General features: G+C 43.4%; 2 protein-coding genes across 5 annotated transcripts; one reads left to right on the forward strand and one right to left on the reverse strand.

Moving 5' to 3' along the window:
• Positions 1–5,084: 5,084 nt before the first annotated feature.
• On the reverse strand, positions 5,085–21,325 carry trim46b (tripartite motif containing 46b). Of its 4 annotated transcripts, none has more exons than XM_015973586.3 (12): positions 20,811–21,325; positions 16,834–17,095; positions 16,567–16,756; positions 15,952–16,150; positions 14,441–14,587; positions 14,218–14,313; positions 13,872–14,125; positions 10,355–10,476; positions 9,936–10,274; positions 8,183–8,412; positions 6,506–6,573; positions 5,085–6,419 (listed from the first exon to the last, which is right to left on the reverse strand). In XM_015973586.3, the coding sequence occupies exons 1-12, from the start codon at positions 20,901–20,903 to the stop codon at positions 5,972–5,974; spliced, it is 2,448 nt and encodes an 815-aa protein (XP_015829072.3). In that variant the 5' UTR covers positions 20,904–21,325; the 3' UTR covers positions 5,085–5,971. The 4 variants fall into 4 exon arrangements, with proteins under 4 accessions (XP_015829072.3, XP_070403586.1, XP_015829075.3 ...); XM_070547485.1 differs by having other exon boundaries at positions 16,834–17,098; XM_015973589.3 differs by lacking the exon at positions 20,811–21,325 and adding an exon at positions 20,247–20,742.
• Positions 21,326–23,094: 1,769 nt separating this feature from the next.
• s100a10a (S100 calcium binding protein A10a) lies at positions 23,095–25,610 on the forward strand. Its single transcript, XM_015973590.3, has 3 exons — positions 23,095–23,233; positions 24,106–24,267; positions 25,359–25,610. The coding sequence occupies exons 2-3, from the start codon at positions 24,127–24,129 to the stop codon at positions 25,518–25,520; spliced, it is 303 nt and encodes a 100-aa protein (XP_015829076.1). The 5' UTR covers positions 23,095–23,233; positions 24,106–24,126; the 3' UTR covers positions 25,521–25,610.
• Positions 25,611–26,659: the final 1,049 nt, after the last annotated feature.

Genomic DNA, 26,659 nt, shown 5'->3' on the forward strand with positions numbered 1-26,659 from the left:
AGATTCCAACCGACAACCCTGTGTGTTCTCCAGATGGCACCTCACACCGTCCCTCACAGAATGCACACAGAACTTCAGACCCGTAACCACCCCCTTCTGGAAAACAAACTAACCGATGATCGTGGAGATTATGCGTTGGTAATTCCTGCAAGGTCTTTAAAAGAATGCCCATGCTGTGTGCTTAATACCCAGCAGGGGGATTACGGAGACCCCTACATGTGGTGTTGTGGCTGCATACCTCCAGTCAGACTAAACCCAATCTGTTACAGATTTGGACTAAAGAAGAGAGGTGCAGCAAGCATGTGGGGGTAGGACGATATTACACTACATTCCAGTTCTTCTATATCATAGAGCTAGAATAGAGCTCTCTCTTTGGAGGCTATATGTGCATTAAGATTTTAAAAAGAACCTTGGCATGTGTTGAAGTTGTAATTTTTTTTATAATTCTCCTTCGTGGTTAAGGCAGAGCCCCCAAACCCCAAACAGTTTCCTCCTGAATGCGGCTCTAATTAAGCCCACATTTTCATACTGAAGCTCATAAAAGGTAAACTCCAGAGATTTACATCCCATTTACATGAGGAATGCTAAGCGTCTGCACATGCGAGGTGCGTTAATATCTCTTATCAGAAGCAGATGGCGTCCATATTCATCGCTCGGATCCGATCCAGGTTGTTTCGTTGAGAAACAATTTCGGCAGGGATGTTGTTTTTTGATATCAGGAGAATCCCATTCATTTCCTGTCAGGAGAGACCAAATATTTCAACATTTGAAGGTAATTGAGGCATGAATTGTCTTTTATATGCGTGATGAGCCACTAGGGGGCATCATTTGGCCTGAATTCAACTCAGATTCTGCACAGTGTGTCTGTGGTGTTGGTGTAACATCCCAATGAGCCATGGAGAGGATTTCATAAAAACTTTCATGAATGAATGACTATAACTCTCATTTCCCAACACAAGGTAACGTTAGTTTCCAGTTCTGGCATGAAAGACGACGATGCGCGTTCCTCCAAGAAATGCCAGGTCTTTAATTTACATCTGCTGCTATGAGGAGTTTTATGGCATGTACGCGAGCATTGGAGTCTTACATCTCCTCGCCGTAACACACGATTTGGCAGGGATGCTGTTCCGCGGAGATGAAGAACTTGGCATCAGTCGTCTTGTTAAAGTTTAACAGATGGTGTAAAGGTTTAGAAGCTATTATTGTGATTTAATATCAAAGCTATCACTGGTTCATTCATATTTGATTAGAAATGTTCAAAAGTGTTTGTCGTGTAATCGATGTTTTTGAGCTCCTTTGGAGATGTTTGCTGCCTCCGTGTGTTGTGGCAAACCCATGACACTCTAGTAGGAACCGGCAGCTCTGTGTGACCCTAGTTCCATAAGATTTACCGCCTTGCGGATGTTAAAGAGCTTAGTCTACAGCCCTGATCTAGATTTAAATCCAGCGGAGGTGAAGGTCAAAGTGATTTCTTATTTATCAATCCATTCACGGACTTTCATCTCTGTCCTGGAAAGTGCGAGTCCCATCAGCTCACAAAGTGTTTCATAACAGAATAAAAAGGATCACACAGACAAGTCTGAACTGATTTACTGTGACTCTTTCCTCTAAGGGAACAACTGGACTTAAAACAGAGTTTGTGTCCCAGAATCGCCTCGTTGTAGGGTCAGCGTTTCAGGTCCACGTTGCTCTCTTGGTGATTGTTTCTGGGTATGACTCATTTGTACTTATTATTTTTCAGATTTTTGGAAATCTGTAAGTAAATCATGTTCTGGTTAAGATTCTCTGGCTATACTTGCAGAGGTTTAGAATATTTTCTCATGTGTGGCCCAGGGGCCATCTAGGGTGTGGCCCAGGGTCGTCTGGGGTTAAGGCCCAGGGGTCGTCTGAGGTGTGGCCCAGGGGTCGTCTGGGGTTAAGGCCCAGGGGTCGTCTGAGGTGTGGCCCAGGGGTCGTCTGGGGTGAAGGCCCAGGGGTCGTCTGAGGTGTGGCCCAGGGGTCATCTAGGGTGAAGACCCAGGGGTCGTCTGGGGTGTGGCCCAGGGGTCGTCTGAGGTGTGGCCCAGGGGTCGTCTGATGTGTGGCCCAGGGGTCATCTGGGGTGAAGGCCCAGGGGTCGTCTGGGGTGAAGGCCCAGGGGTCGTCTGAGGTGTGACCCAGGGGTCGTCTGAGGTGTGGCCCAGTGGTCGTCTGAGGTGTGGCCCAGGGGTCGTCTAGGGTGAAGACCCAGGGGTCGTCTGGGGTGTGGCCCAGGGGTCGTCTGAGGTGTGGCCCAGTGGTCGTCTGGGGTGAAGGCCCAGGGGTCATCTGGGGTGTGGCCCAGGGGTCGTCTGAGGTGTGGCCCAGGGGTCGTCTGACGTGTTGCCCATGGGTCGTCTAGGGTGAAGACCCAGGTGTCATATGGGGTGTGGCCCAGGGGTCGTCTGAGGTGTGGCCCAGGGGTCGTCTGAGGTGTGGCCCTGGGGTCGTCTGAGGTGTGGCCCAGGGGTCATCTGAGGTGTGGCCCAGGGGTCGTCTGGGGTGAAGGCCCAGGGGTCGTCTGAGGTGTGGCCCAGTGGTCGTCTGGGGTGAAGGCCCAGGGGTCATCTGGGGTGTGGCCCAGGGGTCATCTGAGGTGTGGCCCAGGGGTCGTCTGAGGTGTGGCCCAGGGGTCATCTAGGGTGAAGACCCAGGGGTCGTCTGGGGTGTGGCCCAGGGGTCGTCTGAGGTGTGACCCAGGTGTCGTCTGATGTGTGGCCCAGGGGTCGTCTGAGGTGTGGCCCAGGGGTCATCTGGGGTGAAGGCCCAGGGGTCGTCTGGGGTGAAGGCCCAGGGGTCGTCTGAGGTGTGGCCCAGGGGTCATCTGAGGTGTGGCCCAGTGGTCGTCTGAGGTGTGGCCCAGGGGTCGTCTAGGGTGAAGACCCAGGGGTCGTCTGGGGTGTGGCCCAGGGGTCGTCTGAGGTGTGGCCCAGGGGTCGTCTGGGGTGAAGGCCCAGGGGTCGTCTGGGGTGAAGGCCCAGGGGTCGTCTGAGGTGTGGCCCAGGGGTCGTCTGAGGTGAAGGCCCAGGGGTCGTCTGGGGTGAAGGCCCAGGGGTCGTCTGAGGCGTGGCCCAGTGGTCGTCTGGGGTGTGGCCCAGGGGTCGTCTGAGGTGTGGCCCAGGGGTCGTCTGAGGTGTGGCCCTGGGGTCGTCTGAGGTGTGGCCCTGGGGTCGTCTGAGGTGTGGCCCAGGGGTCGTCTGGGGTGAAGGCCCAGGGGTCGTCTGAGGTGTGGCCCAGGGGTCGTCTGGGGTGAAGGCCCAGGGGTCGTCTGAGGTGTGGCCCAGTGGTCGTCTGAGGTGTGGCCCAGTGGTCGTCTGAGGTGTGGCCCAGGGGTCGTCTGGGGTGTGGCCCAGGGGTCGTCTGAGGTGTGGCCCAGGGGTCGTCTGGGGTGAAGGCCCAGGGGTCGTCTGGGGTGAAGGCCCAGGGGTCGTCTGAGGTGTGGCCCAGGGGTCGTCTGAGGTGAAGGCCCAGGGGTCATCTGGGGTGAAGGCCCAGGGGTCGTCTGAGGTGTGGCCCAGTGGTCGTCTGGGGTGAAGGCCCAGGGGTCGTCTGGGGTGTGGCCCAGGGGTCGTCTGAGGTGTGGCCCAGGGGTCGTCTGAGGTGTGGCCCTGGGGTCATCTGAGGTGTGGCCCAGGGGTCGTCTGGGGTGAAGGCCCAGGGGTCGTCTGAGGTGTGGCCCAGGGGTCGTCTGGGGTGAAGGCCCAGGGGTCGTCTGAGGTGTGGCCCAGGGGTCGTCTGGGGTGTGGCCCAGGGGTCATCTGGGGTGTGGCCCAGGGGTCGTCTGGGGTGTGGCCCTGGGGTCGTATGGGGTGAAGGCCCAGGGGTCATCTGAGGTGTGGCCCAGGGGTCGTCTGGGGTGTGGCCCAGGGGTCATCTGAGGTGTGGCCCAGGGGTCGTCTGGGGTGTGGCCCAGGGGTCGTCTGGGGTGAAGGCCCAGGGGTCGTCTGAGGTGTGGCGCAGGGGTCGTCTGGGGAGTGGCCCAGGGGTCGTTTGTGGCCCCTTATTATAATTCCAGTATAGTGAAATTCTATCTGTAGATCAAAACTTTTTTACATTTTGTAATCAGAGTTTTCCTAATATATCAGTTTCAGGCTAATTTCTGATCAGACTTAAAAATTCTTTCAGGGCTCTGTCACTTTAAGAAAACAAGCTGAAGCTGGCCACGCCCACCTATCCCTGCCTAGGTTGCTGAGCTGAGAAAATGATAAATGGCCTGTGTTTCATACAGCATCCTGTAAGGTTTTACAACCCCCCAAGGTGCATTACTACACAGTCGTTCGCCCATACTCACGCACATTACACACTTGCTCCGAGATCTGGGTGGGACATGCAGTAGAGCCGCTGCTCTTTTCCAGGTGAGAGGTGGTTTTATGCAAAAAATGTAAGTCACTTTTCTGAGAAATTTATCTTGTACGTAAATACAAGTGTTTTCCGTTTTATAGTGCAACATTTGCTCTTTTCTTCAAATATTTCCTAATTTTCCTAACATTTTCCCAAATTTTGCAACAAACCCTTCTAAGTTTAAAAAAACACACAAAGAACGGCCTTTCCTGTCCATTTTGCTTCAGGCCCTTGTCTATTGAAACACCAGGCATTGCAGAGGGGTTGAATTAGGATCACCGAGGTATTCTTAGTACTTTCAGACACATCAGTCAGCATGGCTGGATCATAATAGTTTTGCTGCATCATGCTTTGTATCTATGTGAAGTTTTTGTTTTGTTTCTCCACTTGTCCATTCAGGCATTTTTGCATTTTTTATTGTTTTCCATTTTTTTCAAGAAATCTAAGATTTAAAGGAAAATAGTCAAGAATTTATATATATATATATATATATATATATATATATATATATATATATATATATATATATATATATATATATACATATGTCATTTTTCAATGGCCAACATCTATTTCCAGTCCTCACTAACATTAGATTCTGGTCAGTTTGGGGTTTACTTCCCTTCTAAGCATTCTGCTGCCCCCTAGTGGCAATATATAGCTAAGAAACGCATTCAAATCCATCGAATGAGACACTTGAGACAATAAAAGGGCAATATAACATGTAATTTGAACAATTTGCCTTTATTCAATGTTAATTTCCATAATCCTTTTATATTTAGCAAACATTCTGCCAGCAGGTGACGTTTACAATAAGTTAATCTCCTACTCTTTTCTTTAGAAGCTCAATAATTTACAGTCAAGCAAAATTTAAATAAAAAAAACAACTTTGTGAAAAACTTTATTCTCTGCCACTTAGTGCTGTTATTTCAGTCAAACGACAAGCTCCTATGTATATGAAGGAAACACACACATACACACACACACACACAAGATGTGTGTATTTGAAACAGCAACACACAAACAAAGCCGTGGAAACTGGTGATTAGCTTTGCAGAATCGGTTTCTGACTCTCTAATTTGTGCACTACCTCATTGTTCCTCTCTACCTCTACTTCACCACATTTACATCCCAGAACAATAACTTTGGTTCAGATCATGCCGTCATGTCTGCGTTATCTGTGGTGCAAATGACAGATTTACGCCTAGATGCAATAAAATATTTCAGCTCTTTTATTTCATGTCTGTATATGTTAAGTAAATGAGTAACACTGAGGATGTGAAATGAGACAAAAGCTTTGACAGAAAAGACAAAATTATCTATATAAGCTTTATAGATGAATGCATTACAGCCTACGAGTGCAAGCTCTGAATATTTATAATGGCGTAACGAGTGCCGGCTTCACCAGACACTGGTTAAGCGATAAATCTTGCAAAACTGTGTGTAACAAAAGGTAAGAAACGTAATTACATTGCATATTTGTGGCTATAGAAACATCTTCCTTTTCCAAGAAAATGAAATACTTAACAAAATCTCTGAGATGTCTGACTTTTGCTCCCTAGCTGAGTAAATATTTCACAAATACATTCCAAATTACAACCACAGAGTCCAATCAGTTGTTGTTGTTGTTTAACTTAGAGACACGGGGCTGGATGGTGACCCTCCTGACAGGAGTCGGATCCGCGTTCCGATTGGCTACCAGCTCCTGCAGCTGCAGCGCCCCCCCACCGATGAAGCAGAACGCAGGGCAGACGGGCCCGGAGCAATCGACGTGGCCCTCCCAGAGCGGCCGCAGGGAGTGGGCGTCATAGAAGGTGACACGCCCCTTCTCAAAGTCAAGGCACACGCCCAGCCGAGGTGGCAGGGGGTAGGTGAGGCCTGCAGGGGTAGGGGGGGTATTACCGTTGGTGATGGGGTCTCGGTTCCCGTTCCCGTGGTGATGGTGGTGGCTGTGCTGTGGCAAGTAGATTTTCCCCATCCCCATGGTGAGGAAGCAAAAGGGCGGCGCTGAGTCCAGCGCATCCTCCGCCCCGCTGTCATGGCCGCTGTCTGGGTCGTAGCTGTGAACCAGATCAAAGCACAAGTTCAAGGTCATCAAAAGTCAGCAGCCAAAACCAAAAATACCCATTAAAGCTGGCCTACTCACCGAGGACTGGCCATGTCCTGTGGGAGGTGAAACCACTCCTGAAGTTTGGACTCCAAGCCAACCCCCACCTGTTCAACAAAAACAAACAGTACTGAGCTGAACTGAACCGTCTTATGAGAGCAAATCAGTCAGGGTGTCGGTCCTCCATAATTCAGGGTGTTTTTAAGTTTAAAAGAAGATGAATGAAGGTTTAACATGACCAGATTAAAAATAACCAAACAAAGAGAAAACATCTGCTTTTCAATGGCCCCCATAGCTAGCATGCTAATCTATTAAATAAACACAGATTAAAGTGGCTCACACTAGTTTCTATATGTTTGAAGTGGTCTCTAGTGTTCATGAAGGCCTTGTAATTCGTTGCCTGTGGAAAAAAGTTCTGGCGGAGGTAGAAGTTAGCAAGCGGAGAGGGGGACAGAGAAAGGCTGGATTACTCATTAATATTCACGATGTTCTAAAATCTCACCTCTGATTGGTTAACAACAACATGACTTCACCACCGACTCTGTTTGCGTTGCAACGTTGATGTTTTATTTCCACAAATAACACAAGAATGAAGGTGCCTTACTGTGGAGTTGCAAATGCTAATGGTTAGCTTCTATTAGCCAAGATGAGCTCTGCTCTCTCCTGGAGTCAAAAACAGCTTCCATCTTTGGAGATGGATGAGTCCAATAATCTTAATTTTAGATGTAGATGTAGATCTCAGTGGCTTTTTCTGACGCTAGCGTTCCCCCGGCTTTTTCCTTTTGGTGGCTAATGGTGAGTTCCAGTTGTCCTCGGAACTCGTTTTCTCGAGATAAGTTAGCCGGAAATGACGGAATGAACTCGAAATTCCGAGCTGCGAGCTCATCGCTTTCAGAAGACCCCGAGATCCCAAGTGTAAAGATGACTGCGCCCGGTGCCAACAGGAAGTAGTTATCCTCTTTATTTTTTCTCCTTTATATGTTCAGTTTTCTTTCGTTTTGCTATTTAACAGCATCGGAAAGTTGTTTATTGTTGTTTACAATAGTTACGTTGTTGAAAATTTTAACATTGCCACCAAAATGGACCGGTGTGTATGGTTTTTACTTTTCCTGGCATTTATATTTTAACATTTGCTGTATGTGGCAACTGTCAAAGGGTGTGTGTGTCACTATTATTTAGATGCGGAGAATACTTAAGTTATATAATTCTTTTGGTTTAGTACTCAACAACACTGGTGGCATCCATTTATTTATTTTTTTCGAGTTGGAAGCTGGAACGCAAAACGACCCCGTTACGTAATTTCCTGCTCGGAAATTCCGAGTTCCGAGGACAACTGGAACGCACCATAATGCAAGAAGTTGGGTTAAAGGACATTTTCACTTTCTCTGTGTTTGTAAAACTCAGATTGACCAGTTGTATTTTAAAAAGAACAAGGATTATATACTTCTCAGTAAACCTCACCTCTAGGTGGTGATTCTGATGCTCCTTCCATTGTTTTTTTTCTTTGAGTAGTCAAGTTACTTTACTAACATGAACAACCTCCTAATTTCTTTACAGGCTTTAGACGATGAGCAAAAGCAAGACTAAATATTTGTTCTTGCAGAACTGACTTGCAGAAAAAGAGCCGATCAAAATACTTATATGCTTATATGTATTATGGATTTTCTCACGTTGAGCCTTCACAGTGAATATGAAGTGCACATCGAATTCACTTGCCTTGACAAGGTAAGATCCAGGTTCTACTGAGCACGCCCAGTAGTGTCTTCCCTGGGTAATGGCTACGTCCCCTACCAGAAGGTCAGAGGTCAGGTGGCAGGAAGTGAGGGCGTGGTCGGCGGCCTGCAGCAGAGAGAGACCAGGGACGCTTCGAGCACCACGCTGCTCTTTGTTGACCACCAGCCGGTCGGCATGGAGACCCCAACGGGAGTCCAGGTAGAAGTTAAGCACTGAGAGGACGGAAGGAGGAGGAATACACGAGGAGATCAGAGGAGAAAAGGGGTGGGGCATGCTGAAGAAAACAGAAGGTTGTAGAATATTCAGGGAGCGTTTGGGAGGCAACGGAAGGAGAGTTATACAGATTTACTGCCACAATGAGCAAGAATAAAAATACTAAGGCATGCACCTCCTCCTGTCAGCACTGCAAGAGAAGAAGATCCTCATATTGACGATTCAGGGATTCAGTTAGCACCACAAAGCGATGTTGGAATCGCAGGTTTTCCAAGAAGCACAGAGGGAGGGTAGCAGAAAAGTAGAACAGCCAACAGGGGCACAAGGAACTCAACATTCTCACAAATCGACCCTTAAAAATCCCTGGATCAAATTCCGATCCATTGTGTTAAGCCCCAGGTCTTAACAAACCGCAAACCTCAGCAGCGCTCGGAACGATCTCGGTACGGGAGGAAGAGAGGGATGAGTTGGAGGGTTTAGAAACAAAAGGATGACATGGGGTGCAGAGGGATGAATGCACTTCTTACGTTCCGCAGGAGGTGTGTGGGCTGGCAGCGTGGAGCGGCTGAAGATGACAAAGCTGTGAGATGGAAAGAAATGAGGAAATAAAGAGCGAGAAAGTGAGGATGTGCTGAAAGTGGGAAGACAGGTGGATGTTAAGTGGAAATGAGAAGATGGGAGAAAAAGAGTGAATTTGTCTGCATTTGAACACACAAGTGTTTACAACTAGCACAGTTAGAGTTAAAATAAGCAGGCAAGATTCTGAATGACAGAAACTGCTCTTCATCGTGGATTTAATTAGATCATCTTGTCTGGCAGAAGAAGTCCTACATAATTAGTTGCACAAATTAAAACATTAACACATGTAGCTATTTATTTATTATAAATGTGACCATTTTGGTTAATTGTGTGTGCCTACATGCAATCCGAATTATTTACTGATCATTTTCACCAGCTAGCCCTCAAAAAACTGTGAATTTCCTCCAACAGATTCACTAACATCACTCCTGGGGCACTGGAACAACCGCCCCTGAAACGCATCTAACCAGATAATCATGTCTGATTGCAAGGGAGAATTTTTGGCCAATCATCCTCACTGAATTTAACAACTCAGGGGCACTGGCAGTAGTGCCCCTGCTACAGGAAACATACCTGTGTCTATTGCAGTAACATGTTCATTTGTTCTGATTTTGTGTGATTATAACGTTCAAAACAAGACTTCTCATTCAATTTCCATGGCATGTTGGTGCCACCTACTGGGAAAAACGAGTATTGCACTTTTAGGTGTACAGGAAGTTGGTGAATACAGAGACTGCTGAGAAAAAACCTCAGGACAAAATAAAAATGTGGATGAATAAAATTCAGTGATCTGTTTACGTGCACCCTCGAGATTTTACATCCTTTTAGTGTGTTTCAGACGTTTGTAATTGCACAAAAATGTAAATATGAACACATTTTTGTAGGTCAGATTGTCACATGATGTGTGTTTTAACTGATAAATTATGAGGAAGCGTACTCTCACCTGGTGCAGGTGGGGTGTGCAGATACACCTCCTCGCTGTACTCCCCAAAGCCCACTTTGTTGCAGCCTCTCACCCGTAGGACGTACACGCTGTCCATCTCCAGCCTGTCAATCACAGCGCTGGTTCCACTCACTTCATCCAGGCGCTGCCATCCCCAGCGGGCGGATGCAAGTCCTCCTCTGATCCCTCCTCTGGATGCTCCCCCTGGAACCACACCGCGGCGCCTATATTCCACCGAGAAGTGCCAGGCGGGTGCGGACTCCTGGGGCAGCCGCCAGCACAAGAAGAGCTGGTCGTACGCCAGAGAGCGCTGGGTGTCGATCACCGGAGCCAGAGGAGCTACAGCGAGAACATGCTCAGTGTAGGACTTGCATTATATAAAGAAATCTCCTTTTCTACGTTCTCTTCCATTTTCTCACCCTGGATGAAGTTCAGCTCTGTCAGGAGTTTGAGCTCTTTGGAGACGTCCAGCTGGAAGTGTCTGAAGGACGGATCAGCAGCTAAGGTGAAATGCTGGAGATTCTCTATTGCTTTGCTCAGCCTGGAGAAGTTACAAAAAAAGACAAAGGAGAAAGCAGAGAAGGATAAAGTATAAATTTTAATTCTCACATGCCAGTGAAAGTATGACTTATTATGATGCGTTTGCCTGTGTCTGACTGCACGTTCTTTAGCAACAAACATCTCGTGAACCTTTTGAAAGATTTCTATGAAAATTGCAAGAAATAATATGGGCTGAACATGTGCAACTGATTATTTGGAGTTAACCTCATTTAACACGGGCAGAGCAGACTGACATTAGCAAACAAAAAGGGTAAAACTCAGATGGTTGTTTTAAAGTGACCTACAATGAAACAAAACTTGTTATTAAAGCAGGGGTACATTTTAAAGTGACTTAAAATGTTTAAATTTTATTCAATTCAAATTCAATCTGACCATCTGACCAGTGCTTGATTTGTAAATCAAACGTTCCTGGAACGCAAATACTGACGTCAAACCAAAGTTCAATAAAGGCAAAACAGATGCCGGAACACGCGGGGGGAGGGGGGGGGGGGGGGGGGGACAAGTAATTAAAATTGTGCCCACATTTTCTGAGTTAACACACATCTCTTCAGTGGCGGACTGGTAATCGGGAGAAACGGGAGATTTCCCGGTGGCCTGGCCGTTAAACTGGCCCGCTCAGTGATTGCCGTTCATGACGTGTGTAACATCTAAATGAGCAATCCGACATGCATCTGCTGTCCTGATGCTCACACAAACGGAGCAAACTGGGCACAAAGACACCCCCTCCTCTCACTTTGTCGGGGTCTGGCAAAGCGCATGTCCTCAAACGTCAGTCATCCACAGTCTGGCACGAGCTCCATGAAGGGCCCCATTTTTGCACAAAAGGTGCATCACTGACGCGAGGCGCGCCACGCGTCACCATCAGCTCAGGCAGAGGAGAGAAATTAAAAATGTTTCCCCACACCGTACACATTCCTGCAATGACTGACAGCAGCATCAGCTGACCGACCAGTGGTTAAACACTCTGACAGGCAGGCGCATCCACGGAGGAGAAACGGTTTCTAAACGGAACTTTGGATCGTGAGCAAACACAAGACGTAAAAGGAGCGTGCTTCACTTGAAATTTTGTGGCCATAAACATCCAGCTGCTGCTGATCATGAGACAGATGAGATGATAATTCTGGACCGATCTGGATTAGATTTCACATCAGCCCTGATGACATTTATGACATTTCTTGTTAACTGCATAAACCTTCACCTCTATGGGGTGCCATTTGTAAAGTCAAACAGTCATAATCTAACAGCAATATTTTTGGTTATCTAGCATACCATAAGAAAAAAAATTGGGAGTTCACTTTTCGAAGTCATATTTTCATCATGTTATTCATACATTTATAAATGTTAAAGTTTCCAAATAAATGTTTAGTTAGCAAGCTAAATATTTAATTTATAGTTAAATATTTATTTTGCAAACTAAATATTTAGGTCTGATCTAATTATTTAGTTTGTAAAATAAATATTTAATTCACTAACTAAATATTTACTTTACTAATTAAATATGTATTTTGGAACTAAATATTTAATTTGTAAATTCAATATTTATTTTCCCAAAAAAATATTTAGATCCCAGCTAAATATTTATTTTGGAGCTAAACATTTAGTTTGCAAAATCAGTATTTGGGAAATAAATATTTAAGTCTGACCCAAAAATATAAAATATAGTGTGGAGCTAAATAACATAGTGGAAAATAAATATTTAGCTGGTACTTTAGCTAATATGGAAATTCGCTTGCCAATAAGCGGAAGTTGGTTACGAAAATAAAAGCTGGATCTCGCTAACCTCTTTATAAACTCTTGCTCCAAACCAGAACTTGTTTTATCTCCGGTTCTATTCTTCTTCAACCAACACGTCGGACATGTTCAGAAGACTAGAACCGGAGATAAAACAAGTTCTGGTTCGGAGCAAGAGTTTATAAAGAAGTTAGCGAGATCCAGCTTTTATTTTGGTAACCAAATTCCGCTTATTGGCAAGCAAATCTGCATATTAGCTAAATGTTTAAGTACCAGCTAAATATTTATTTTCCACGATGTTATTTAGCTCCACACTATATTTTATATTTTTGGGTCAGACTTAAATATTTATTTATTTATTTATTTATTTATTTAATACTGATTTTGCAAACTAAATGTTTAGCTCCAAAATAAATATTTAGCTGGGATCTTAATATTTATTTCTGAAAATAAATATTGAATTTACAAATAAATTATTTAATTCCAAAATACATATTTAATTAGTAAAGTAAATATTTAGTTAGTGAATTAAATATTTATTTTACAAACTAAATATTTAGATCAGACCTAAATATTTAGTTTGAAAAAGAAATATTTAACTATAAATCAAATATTTAGCTTGCTAACTAAATATTTATTTGGAAACTTTAACATTTATAAATGTATGAATAACATGATGAAAATATGACTTCGAAAAAGTGAACTCCCAATTTTTTCTCTTATGATATGCTAAATAACCAAAAATATTGCTGTGAGATTATGACTGTTTGACTTTACAAATGGCACCCCATACACCTCTGGCTTATTTTGTCTTTGGTTCATGACCTTTAAACCCCTAGTATTATTATTGGTGTTTATATGATTATTATGAGGAAAACATCCATATATACTGGTCTGTCAGTATATATGGATGTCAGAGATGTGTGCATCTGCAAAAGGCTTCTTCCATTGTTGAGGCTGTCCATTTAATCTGTGCTTACTACATTGTAAACCTAAATGACACTAATGATGCAGTCATCCCCCGAAAGGGAAGTTATCGTTCATGCACTGGAGCTAAGTGGTTAGCGTAACTCTAACCTAATGCTAAATCGGACTATTGTTTTAGCCTGTTGTAGCGTTAGCAGCGCTGCGATGGACTGGCGATCTGTCCAGAGTGTACCCAGCATGTTTACCCATAGACTGCTGGAGATAGGCACCACAACCCAGCGTGGATGAGCGGGTGCGGATGGATGGATGCATGGATGGATAGATGTATAGCATTAGCAACATTGTGCTAGCATTGAGTGCTGGATTGCTGCCGTTTTTAGATATTTCCCTGCTTTAAAACTGTAGATTTGACTAAAATTAGTGATTAGCAGCTCCAGCAGAGCTCACCGAAAGCTGGGCATATAAATCAGCAGTTATGATCAGGTGTGTCTGAGCAGGAAAAAAAATCTAAAAGATTATTTGTTCATTTGCGCCGTATGAAGCACAGCTTTCAGCTCCTTCCAGAAGGGGCGTGAGTTATAGCCATTTCAAAATAGGCTTCTCCTCTCATTGATGACATCACACAATGGGCCTCCGCTATAAAGTATAATATTGAATCTCAGCAAACAGGAAATGACAACAATTTAACTATATTAATTTAAAAAATGATGTGAAAACCTGTTATGAGTTTGCCGCGCCGCCTGTACAAAGCAAGGCTGATCTGCTTCTTTCAGCAGCTCCTGGGTGAACGCTACGAGCCCCGCATGTTCCATCAAGCTCCGCCTCTCAGCCACCTGAGCAGCCAGTGCCTCGCCCCGTTTCTGCCGCGCTCCCTCCAGAGCCTGGGTGAGCGAGGCGTGACGCTCGGCCAAGGTGGCCGTCAGATCCCTGATGCTCTGAGCCAGCTGCTCCCTGGCTGAAACACTGTTGACCTGGAAAAAGAGAAAAAAACAACACAAAGGTTTGAATCAGCCTTGAGACGTCTTTACTTCTGGCCTTTTGGCTCAAAACGTTGCAGCATCACCTCAGTCTGAGTGATGGCACTCTCCAGCTGGGTGATCTGGGTCAGAACCATGTCCTGACTGGACAGAATGTAGTTCATCTCTTTAGTAATCTTCTCCTGTTGAATAAAAATAAATAAATAAAAAGAAAAATAGTCACACGCTTCCGTAACGTTGCAGTAGCAAGTTTACATCTCGATCTCTACGACGTTTCTCTTGATTTTGAAATTGATGCTCGAGTTTTACCTTCAGAGCTTGGTAGGCCTGAGCCACTGGGAGAATTTTGTGTCCAGTGTGGGTTCGGCGCAGTTTGCAGAGAGGACAGAGGAGCCGCTGGCAGGACCTGCAGTAGAACTGCAGCTTCTCCTGATCGTGCTCCGTACAAGTCAGAACCTGAGGAAGAGAAGGACATTCAATCTGACATCATTCACCAGCTGTTTGACTTGTCATCAGAATGAGGACTCCTTATTTCCATTTATTTTGTCATCTGTGCAAAAACTGCACTTCATTTGCCCTCAGAATCCTAAATAAGGTCACAAGTTTGAATAAAGTTAAACAGATAACTAACTGGAAGAGCTGAGCCTTTCTGTGCTTGTGAAAGTAGAATGAACACATTTCTGTTTAATTTTAAAAGATAATAAATTATAAAACTCTTTTGCATCCTTTTGTGCTGACTTGTAGGCCTCTACTGCCTCCATAAACACGCCAAACGTGGACAAAAAAACATGAATCAACTTCATGTCAGTGCTTGGTTTAAGGAATTATGTGTCTAAAACAAGCTGTTTTTAAAAGTCCCTATTTGTGATGTCACAAATGGGAAAATTAGCATCAAACCAACTCACAATTCTCCAGGAGAAGCAACGGCTCTATTCTGAGCCCCTCCTGGAAATCGGAGCTGCTCAGCTTTTGGCAGCCTGAGCAGGGGAAGGGTGGGTGTGGCCAGCGTCAGCCTGTTTTATTTAGTGACAGAGCCCTAAAATCACTCATTCTGGAAGGTACTGAAAATGTCAAAAATAAAACTGCTGAACCTGCTTTATGTGAGAGGGATTTTATTCATAGAAATGTATATAATGTTTTATAGACCATAGAACTATTACAACTTCTTTAAAAAAAAAAAAGCTGCCTAACTAACAGAACCGTGTCCAGGACTTTTAAAATGGGGTGGCCCTTGTGGGGCATGGGTGCCATGGGTGGCACCAATGGTTATGCTTATTTATTTATTTACACAAATCCTTTATTTATTTATTTATTTACTTTCTAGTGATTTTTTGAGTTTCACATTGCACAATCACCTTTTTTTTCCTCTTCATCTTCTACTTTTGTGGTAGTTAGCAAGTCGCATCTTGTTGCATTACTGCCACCAACTGGAGTTGAGTGGGACTCTAAATACTATGTATGTGAATATGAAAAAATATTACATACTTGTAATATTACATGCCTGGGCTAGAAAACAAGGTTAAAGGTGCATGCAACCACAATCTTTTGGAGTGTACAACCCAAGCCTTTTGTCGACAATGTAAAGTCAATTTAAACTGGAACTTAGTGGGGTGGCACCTGGGGTGGCTAATCAGATTCTAAGGGTGGCATGTGCTACCCCAGGCCACTCCCTGGACACGCCCCTGCTAACTAAAGAGGTCCCTGTGGGCCCCGAATCACTGGTTACAGAACATTTTCCTTTTGTTGCAGCAAATCATTTTATAGTATTATTATTTATCATTTCACACGCAGATACAGGCTAGTCGTTTGCTTCTCATTACCTTTGGCCTGAAGTTAAGTGTCGGCTGGATGTGTTCGTGTTGGGCCCGCGGCGTCCCCCAGGGGTGATAGAGCTTAAAACACTCGTTACAGAAATTCGCCCTGCAGTCAGCACAGCCCTTAGTGGCCTCCAGAGTTTGGGGAGGTTTGCAAAACTGACACGTCACAGCAACGCTGCCCAGGCTCACCGTGTGTCTGTACCTGGTGGACATTATTACAGGGTTAAAAAAACATCGCAAAAAACATGCAATCGTTTAAAATTTTGATTAGAATGAGTTAAAGCATTTGGAAAAGGTGCAACAAGAACGAAATGGAGTACATGAGGAAGTGAGCACAAAGCTGCTAGACTGTGGAAACACTATCATTAGGTGTAGCTTCTGGACGGTGAGCTTGTATTGCACACTGTGCAGGATTTTTCACACTTCAGCAGCTAAATAAGGATGATCAGATCTGGAAATCTTCCCACACCTCCAGGTTTTCACCTCTGAAGTCATCCATTCATTTACATTTGGTCCTTAACATCACATGAAGTGAAAATCAATACAACCGTGGAGGCTTTGTGTGCTAATTTTAGCTTTTTTCTTTCAGGGGGATGTGCGTGCACGTTTGCTTGCTACCTTTCCACAATTCGCTCCAGTGTGAGGTTGCGGAGACAGTCAGCGAGGCCCCTTTCTCCTAATTCAACGTCTCGGCCGCAAGGGATGCAGGGGAACATCATCACCAGGGGTGGGGCATCTTTGCGGCGTCGCCCTGGATACGTCCCATGTCCAGGAGAACGAGGCATGGATGGCGAAGGCGGGTGGGGACCTCAAATTAAAAGCATTTTAAATGAGCAAAAGAAGAACATTGAAATCTAATTTCATTTGAGGGATCAGACTTTCTACCTGATCGCAGCACGCGGTCAATAGGTCGCTGCTCAGATTTGGGGGTGGGCCTGCGCGCCTGACGAGGTGAGCGCATGTTGGGGGTGGAGGCTGGAGAGTTGGGTTCCGGGGGAAGATCTGGAGGTGGGTAGCCATTTGCCACCAGGACCTCAGAGGCGCACATCAGACAGACGCTGTGCTGGCATGGCAGGACCACGGGCTGCTTGACTATTTCCTTACACACGGGACAATGCAGCTCGTGCTCCAGGCTCTTCATGTTGGACTGCTGGAAACAAACACTCAACAAATTACGTTAAAAATCCCAAAGTGCAGTGAAAAAAGGTCATGGCAAAAACGACATTATATGAACAGTCAAATTCCAGTAATGGAATATAACAAAGTACAAGTACTTAAATACTGTACTCAAAGTAGCAAGCAGCAATCTGGAGTTTTCCCCTTTTCAGGAATTACTTATCATTCTTTAGAAATCTGTAAAAGTGATAGTCTGACCCTGTACTGTGACAAAATGTAAGAAATACCTCATTTTGTTTTTGTTAAGCCCACCCCCATCCCGTAGAGCATCGCCCAGCATTAGCCAATAGCGTTAGACATCCGATAACTACAGACATCAATCACAGAGCGTGCAAGAATTTTCAGAAGCACCTAGACTGATGCCAAGTTTGCAACATTTCTTATACACAAAAAACTATAAAAATTATATGTAAATATGTACATATATATATATATATATATGAATAAACAGCACAACGTGAGAATAATAGTTGTAAAATGACGTGTTTTTGATCTGTTGGCCAGCTGGAGGTGAGGTCACGAATGAGACAAGTGGCTTTCGGCTGTAATCAAGGATGTAATGAGACTAGAATAATATGCTATACATTTTTCCACCTCTAGATGGTGTGCTCTGTCAAAAAACTCAGGATTTCTAGTTTAAGTACATTTTTTCTTATCTGTACAGAAGCACAGATAATTATTTAAAGAGCAAGTCACCTCCAAATCAACTTTTTTTCTGATAAACTATAAAAAATGTGTGTCTAATCATGCTGCAGACACGTGCAGTCAATAGTTTTGCACTTTAGTGCATTTTAGTTAAAATTTTAATTTTCTGTCTAAAACTGTCAGTGTTGTGCTGTTGTCAGGTAAAAACTCGGCACTGCATTTGAATTTAAATCTGCCATCGCTATTGGCTAAGAGGTACCCCAGAATGTTAGCTGGTACCATATGATGTCACAATGTCATTGTGAGCCTCTGTGTGTGTGTGTGTGTGTGTGTGTGTGTGTGTGTGTGTGTGTGTGTGTGTGTGTGTAATTGTTAGTGGCTCCGCCCTCTCTGTCTGCTAGGCAACAGCATTTGTTGCATTTTTCAAGCAGGAAGTGGGAGTGGAGTAAGACTCTGGTTGGAGGTGACTTGCTCTTTAAAGAGCAAGTCACCCCTTACAAGAAGCGTACTTCACTCCCACTTCAAGTTTGAAAAATGCAACAAATGCTGTTGCCTAGCAGACCGAGAGGGTGGAGCCACTAACAAATACACACACTCACGACATTGTGACATCATAATGTACCAGTTTACATCATAGCATACCTCTTAGCCAATAGCGGTGGCAGATTTAAATTCAAATGCAGTGCAGAGTTTTTACCTGACAACGGCACAACACTGACAGTTTCAGGCAGAAAATTTAAATTGTAACTAAAATGCACTAAAGTGCAAAACTATTGACTACACGTGTCTGCAGCACGATTGGATAAGCATTTATATAGTTAATCAGAAAAAAATAGTTGGTTTGGGGGTGACTTGCTCTTTAAGTAATTGTCTTGAGGCCTACTTTTTACTTTTACTCAACTACATTTTAAAGCAGTGATCTGTACTTTCTGCCCTACTGTATTTTCTAAAAATGTTTCAAAAGCAAAAGAACTTACTTTAGTTGAATACTTTCATTTTTTTTTTTTTTTTTTTACTTTTGAGTCCATCTGAAAATACATACTTTAAAACTTATACTTAAGTCAGAAAATTCTCGGATACTTCAACTATAGCTTAAATATTTTTTACCCTTTTATCTGTACTTTTACTTAAGTTAAAAAAATCAAGAAATTCTTCAACCACTGTCAAACACGGAGGTGGTAGTGTAATGGTCTGGGGTTGCATTGCTGCTCCTTGACCTGGGTGACTTTTCCACCAGTGGGAGTAGATTTGGCCAGAATTCTTTCACATTAAAATAAGACACCAGTTTACACAAATGTCTGGAATATTTACAACCAGTTATTTAGTTTTCACTGCACTGTCAAGGGTAAAGGAGCACAATACTCTAAATGGATATAAGGGGATTTAAAGATTGCTTATAAACTATAAAAAAGTAGAGATGATAATATGAAGACATCCTAGACAGATGTCACTGGCCACCATTCTTGTAAATGTTTAATAAAGAGCCAACATTAATTATTCAGCTTCGATATTTCTTACACAACTGCTTCAGATGTTTTCAGACTCTACTTGGGAAACGTCTCAGATCTGCATGCAGATACAGTGAAGATGAAATAATGCAACACTGTAAATAATTAAAACGCACATAAAGGTGCTTGTATCCCTCCATCTTCCCCCCACAACCAATAAAAATCAAACCAGAGTGGTCAGAGCTGCAGAACGACGGCAGCTTTGGCTCGCACGCCTCCATTCGAGGACACAGATTAGACCAAAAGTGAACATAGGCTGTTGCAAAAACCTGTGACTTCACACCTGCATTCACACTGCACTTCTCAGAGATTCAAAACAAATCCCATCAGTTTTTTATTGCCTAATTCCCTGTAGATGTTACTCCCTCCCAGTATTTTTGTCTCTTTGGCAGTCAGACAGCCCAGCTGTCTCCTGATGCCCTTGACACACAACCTACAAGCAAAACTGTTGCAGGTCGTGCTGCTCACACTCATCGTGAATTAGCTTCAAGCAGAAGACGAGATAAACTGACTGCATGCTGCACGAGGGGATTTGTGGGGTTTGGTTTCTGCTCTGTGATGTGATGCAGAAGCAGCTGATCTCAGCATAGTATGAAGAAATGCATGGAAAATATAAAAATGACTTATTTTATGAGGGTAAAAGTCACTCACATACAGCAGATTAAGCAGATTTCCAGAATAATTATGTAGCTACGGACATGTTTGCTGAGGAATGGCTAATTAGAATAAAACAATTTTCCACTTTCAAGCATAAAATTCGATTTACTGAAATAATTACTTCCTCCTTCATCCAGTCCCTTTGTGTCAAAGTCAACCCGGCCTATTTATCTCTTACTCCTGCAGATTATCCCAACACAATTCCAGCCTCTACTGCATGATCTGCAGGTGAGAGAAGCCTGCATCTTTCCTGCATCCATCTCTAAAGATGCTGCGCATTCCTGCAGGCGGTGAGGCGAGACGCATCCTTACCTTCACCTGGAATCTAGGCGCCATGACAGCGGACTAAAGGCTACATATCCCGCATGAGGACAGACGATGTGTCTTGGGGAGAGGGGAGGGGTTTGAGAGGCGTCACAGAGAGGAGGTGGAAGATGGAGAGAGGAGAAATGGAGGCTGATTCGACAGAAGAGGAGGTGCAGCTCTGCACTTTCATCCTTTAAACATATTCCGTCTGAAAATCCCATCGGCTTTGAGCTGGAGACCTGCATCACGTCTCCATGGAAACGGCCGTCCAATTAGGAAACGTGCCATTTCAGTCAATTCTGCGATTTTGCGCCTGTTTGCGCGCATAATAACCGCATTTTTGGCTTTATTACACATTTCTGTTCGATTAGAAAAATAATTCAGATCGAATCTGTTGAGGCCTTTCATCTCCTGCATTAATCACGTGCAGGAAAACGCAACGACGCGGATAAAACTGTGAATGTTCTAGTGGCACGTTTCATTTTACATCCAAATCATTTAATCTGACCTCGAAAACTGTTTCAAAAATCTTTTTCTTTTGTTATTTTCGAGACAATAAAAGGTACTCACGCTGATCCGAACCAACGCTTCCATCGCCGACGAGGCTGTTTTCACATCCATCTCTGCCACGTGAAGGAAATAGCTTCCTCCTGTTTTCATCATCTGCTTTTACACCAACCACAGAACCTGTGGCGCATGCTAGGAACACGAATAAATATATCTATGCCTCCGGATTCCGGAAAATCGTCAAATAATCGGGGGGTCCGGAGACGCTCAGTCTTCGTGCGTAAAATAAATCAAAACAGAAAAACATCAATTTAGTCGAGGAAAAATCAGAGAAAACGGTGTTTAGATCTGCTGTCAGTGTAAACGCAAATCCATTAACAGATGCCTGTGGCTTCAGTCCTCACCCAGACATCCCGCCCCCCTCATCCCGCACCGGATGTGGCACACAGTGGGGAGAAATCATGAAAAATGTCAACCAATCTGAAGTAGTGACCTGAAAAATATAAAGGGTATCTGGGTTCATGTCAATGGTGTCAATTTGGACGAATAGAAGACAAGGAAATGCAGGATAAACGGAAAAGATTCATATTTGCGTCATTTTCTTTCAGGGCCGTGCTGGCAAAACTGGGGCCCTGAGCAGAATTTTACCCCCCCCCCCCCCCCCCCCCCACACACACACACACACACACACACCCACCCCAACTTTCAAACAAACAGCCTCAACAATAAAACAAGGCTTTTACAGATGCACACATCTGTATTTTCTAGATGCAAAGTAATCAATGATGTCATCCACGACAGCTGCTGTGCCACTTCTGAGTTGATTCTCATGACAGTCAGAAGCCTGGCAAGCTAGACTAAATAAATATATTGTTTCATCTGCAAACGCTCCATTGACAGCTCTTGGTCGTGGGGCGGGTCCTACCGTTGTCTTTCAAATGATCTCCTCATGCAACTGTACAATGAACAACGTGACGTGACGTACTCTCCGCAACGGATGTCGATAAACAAGGCAGTCTGCTGTTGAAGAAGGCAAAAATATATTCTTTTTTTTTAAATAAAAAAAGGAACGTAAGTACATCTATGTGCTCCTGATTCTAGCCAAAGTCTAAATAGTCCAAAATTGATGTAAAAAAAATTAGCTGTCACCATCTTGTTGCATCATCCTGCCCACTCGACATATAGAGAACCCTGACCGGCCCACAAAGTGGATAAAGAGCTGTGATTGGTTCACAAAGCAGATAGAGCTCAATGATTGGCTCTATGATTGGAAGTTTTATGATGCAAAAATGTAAGAAAGTTTGTTTTATTTTGCATCGTGTAATGTTTTAATAAATCTCACCCACTTCTCTTTTAATGTAGCAAATAAAATGTTTCACACAATCATGTTTTGTAATGGTGCAACACGTATTCCACTTAAATGCAGCCTTCAGTTGCAACCTTAGCGTTAGTACAAGAGGGCGCTCAAATCCTTTTATTCACTATAAACCACAAAATATTATTATTATTATTATTATTATTATTATTATTATTATTATTATTATTATTATTATTATAAAAAGATGGATAAAGATGAGAAACAAAAATTTTGATTTTCATTAATCTTACAGAACCATAAATTTTTTGCACAATTTCTTAATCATAAATGTTAAAAGTTATCCCACTTGTACCTGAAAACATTAGAATAGCAAATGTGAGAATGAGTTTTGAATTCATTTTTATTTAACCTAGTGGTGCTAAATCTGGGTCCACTACTCGCTGAGGGTCACTAAAGGTCACAGGAGGTCAACACTATTTTGTTTGTGCAGAGGTTGTACCAGAATTATATCTGTAAAATAAATGTTATAAAATCAGAATAACATACCCTACAACATAACACAAAGAGAATAGCTACAAAAACCTACAATTGCTGCTTTTGTTGCAAATAAATGTTTGGAATTCATCACTTTTGTGTGCGGGTAGGAGTTGGGGGTCCTGGCACGGGGGTCATCAAGGAAAAAATTTAGGAACCTCTGATTTAGCTGATACTGACGTGCTTTAGTGCGCTAATTCCAGTCAGATAAGTTGATAATAGCTATACAAAGGAATAAAAGCTTTTTGTGTTGACCACTGGAGGGCAGACACATCCAGGCCTAAAGCTGCTCAACTAAGAACTTCAGGAAACAAACAATAATCTCTTTTAATGACGTCCCCCAACAACCATCAAGTTGAAGGAATCTGCTTTTCTTTCAATGTTAACTTATAAATAATGAAAAAACTGCCCAGCAGAATGGATCATTAGAGGGAAAATAACCACACACACACCGTGCCCCAGATGTTGCCGCCCCTCTATGTCCAATAGGGTCCAAAGAGTCCATGTGAGCCTGACTCACAGTGGAGCAGCAGCCGGGGCGGTGCCCTTCTATAAAACCTCTGCTGCACTTCTTTCACACTTCTGCTCAGATCCTGCTCTGCTCCATCGGATCGGACTTCCTCAGCCCTGCAAGGTAAGATCTAACGGTTCTGATCTGGTCCTCCAGGTGTTCTTGTAGGGTTTCCCGAAGGATCCACGAGGATTTATCTCTTTTTTTATATGGCGCCAGTCTTTTTTTTTCACCCAAATAATGATAAATTGACTAGAATTTACCTTACTTTTAAGTCTATAGTTTGTTTTGTGGTCATTTCTCTTATTTTGCTGAACTTTTAGAACTTTAGACCTCCTTTTTAAGAGTTTGTTTTCTTAAGATTTCCTTTCTTTGCATGGAGAACCACTCTGAGGTGTGCTGTGGGGCAATATCGGGGTGTGGTTGGACAGTGGGCATGCACACACGTGTTATGCTGACGCAGAGTTTCAATCCCACCACTCTGGGCTTCTCGTTTCTCAGTTTGTTCACGTTTTTCATGCCTTTTGCACAAAAACAAGCCTGGGTTTTCCCCTCCCACTCCTTCTTTTTACCTGTTGCCACAACAAAGTTACAGATTTAGAACTGAATGTCTTGGATTTTCAGTCAAAAGAGGCAATCTTTGCTGTCTTCTATTTATTTTTCTAACTTAATGACAGGCCTACATGAGAACTGCTCATGAGGATTACTCATCTGTGGGAAGGGTGTTGGAGCAAACAGCCACTTATTGGGTGGATGATGGCATGATTCACTTTGGTGTGATGGAACTCTGAGTTTTAGACCTCACCTATGGCTCAGATAAGTTCCATATTAAACATTTGATTATCTTGGAGCTTCTTGCTGAGGTTACAGACTAAACAGGTTAATGTTTAATTACTATTCCCCTTAGATCCCCATTTAAATATCAATAAATCATGCAAATCTGCATTTTTGTTGTACTAAAATAAAATCGTCTGTGTTTTAATTTTGTTTTTCAGTTGAAACAACTTCCAGCAGCCATGCCTTCTGACCTGGAGACTGCCATGCAGCTACTCATCACAGTGTTCCACCGCTACGCCGCCAAGGATGACCACAACAACACACTTAGCCGGCGGGAGCTCAGGCTGCTGATGGAGAACGAGCTGTCCAACTTCCTCAAGGTGTGAGGAGTGATGAAAATACTAATTAAGCTGCATTTTCTGTCATTGTGATGCTAACTAGGGGTGTGTGTTGGCAAGAATGTGGTGATACAATATGTGTCAAAATATGGTGGAGACTATATGATATATATCACAATAAAGGGGAGACGATATGATGAATTTCACAATATGGGGGGGGGGGGGGTGATACAATATATATTACAATTTGGGGAGACAATACCATATATTTCACAATAAAGGGGAGTTGCTACAATATATATCACAAAATGGAGGAGACGATATGATATATATTTCACAATACGGGGGGACGATACAATATATATCACAATTTGGGGAGACGATGTGATATATACTACAATAAGGGGGAGTTGATGCAATATATCACAATTTAGGGGAGACAATATGATATATATCACAATTTGGGGAGACGATGTGATATATACTACAATAAGGGGGACGATACAATATATATCACAATGCGGGGAAGACGATACGATATGTATCACAATACGGAGACGACAATATAATATATATCACAACACGGGGGCAATACGATATATATCACAATACGAGGGAGATGATATGATACGTGTCACAACATGGGGAAGATGATACAATATATATCACAATGTCGGGGGGACGATACCATATATTTCACAATAATGGGGAGATAGTGTGACATATTGTGATACTGAAAGTTAGGTGATATTTGCAATATTTAGACCTAATTTAATTGGAAAATTCAGGCCGGATACTTCCAACACACATTTAGTGTCATCGCAAGATCTTGTTGTTCTGTCAGAGTAAAGGCGGTGAAAACTGCAGCCACCTATTGGTCATAGAAATACAGTAAATGTTTGCATTTAAATTCTCAATGAAAAAATCAGAACACTCTTTTTAGGTATCAAATCAGTATTGTGACACAAAATATTGCGATATTTCGGTATATCGATATGTACCTACATCCCTAATGCTAACAATGCTTTTCATCTGTGGTCATGTAAGGAAACGATTTCCATCATGCTCTAGTGTAGCTAACGCTGGTCTCCTTGATTCAGGCTTCTAATGCTCTAGTGTGTTTTTATTTACAGTCTCAGAAGGACCCTCACACCATTGACAAGATTATGAAGGACCTGGACGCCAACGGAGACGGCCAGGTGGACTTTGAGGAATTTGTTTCTCTGGTTGTTGGACTGTCTGTTGCCTGCGAACAGTGCTATCAGACGCACTTGAAGAAGACAGCCAGACAATAAAAGACAGAGAATAAAGAATACAAAACCAAAGTTCTTTTTGTAAAATGTTATTTTGTTGAATAAATCGACCTTTTGATTTCAAATCTCTAATTTCCAAGTGCCTGCTGTTTGTCTTTGAGTTTCAAATTTACATATACACTCACCTAAAGGATTATTAGGACAACATACTAATACGGTGTTTGACCCCTTTTGCCTTCAGAACTGCCTTAATTCTACGTGGCGTTGATTCAACAAGGTGTTGAAAGCATTCTTCAGAAATGTTGGCCCATATTGATAGGATAGCATCTTGCATTTGATGCACATCCGGGGCCCGAAGCTCCCGTTTCACCACATTCCAAAGATGCTCTATCCGATTGAGATCAGGTGACTGTGGGGGCCATTGTAGTACAGTGAACTCATTGTCATGTTCAAGAAACCAATTTGAAATGATTGGAGCTTTAGGACATGGTGCATTATCCTGCAGGAAGTAGCCATTAGAGGATGGGTACATGGTGGTCATGAAGGAATGGACATGGTCAGAAACAACGCTCAGGTAGCCTGTGGCGTTTAAACGATGCCCAGTTGGCACTAAGGGGCCTAAAGTGTGCCAGAAAAACATCCCCCACACCATGACAACGCCACCACCAGTCTGCACAGTGGGAACAAGACATGATGGATCCAGGTTCAAATTCTGACTCTACCATTTGAACGTCTCAACAGAAATCGAGACTCATCAGACCAGGAAACATTTTTCCAGTCTTCAACTGTCCAACTTTGGTGAGCTCGTGCAAATTGCAGCCTCTTTTTCCTATTTGTAGTGGAGATGAGTGGTACCCGGCGGGGTCTTCTGCTGTTGTAGCCCATCCGCCTCAAGGCTGTGCGTGTTGTGGCTTCACAAATGCTTTGCTGCATTCCTGGTTGATTAGATGTTTGCATTAAGGAGAAGTTGAAAGGGTGTTACTAAAAATCCTTTAGGTGAGTGTAAAACAATCTAACTAGTGAAGAGTAAGCGTTGACCTTTGACCCTTTGGTAAAACTCTCTGGTAAAGGTGCCATAAAAAAGAGACACATGATCACTGATTATTTGTCTCCCTGAACAAAAAGAGGTGGACTTTGCTTTCCTCTCTCCATAAAGTCCTGATTATCATTGCTGTGAGGAA

The sequence above is a fragment of the Nothobranchius furzeri genome, chromosome 19 (assembly GCF_043380555.1).
Source record: "Nothobranchius furzeri strain GRZ-AD chromosome 19, NfurGRZ-RIMD1, whole genome shotgun sequence".
NCBI lineage: Eukaryota > Metazoa > Chordata > Actinopteri > Cyprinodontiformes > Nothobranchiidae > Nothobranchius > Nothobranchius furzeri.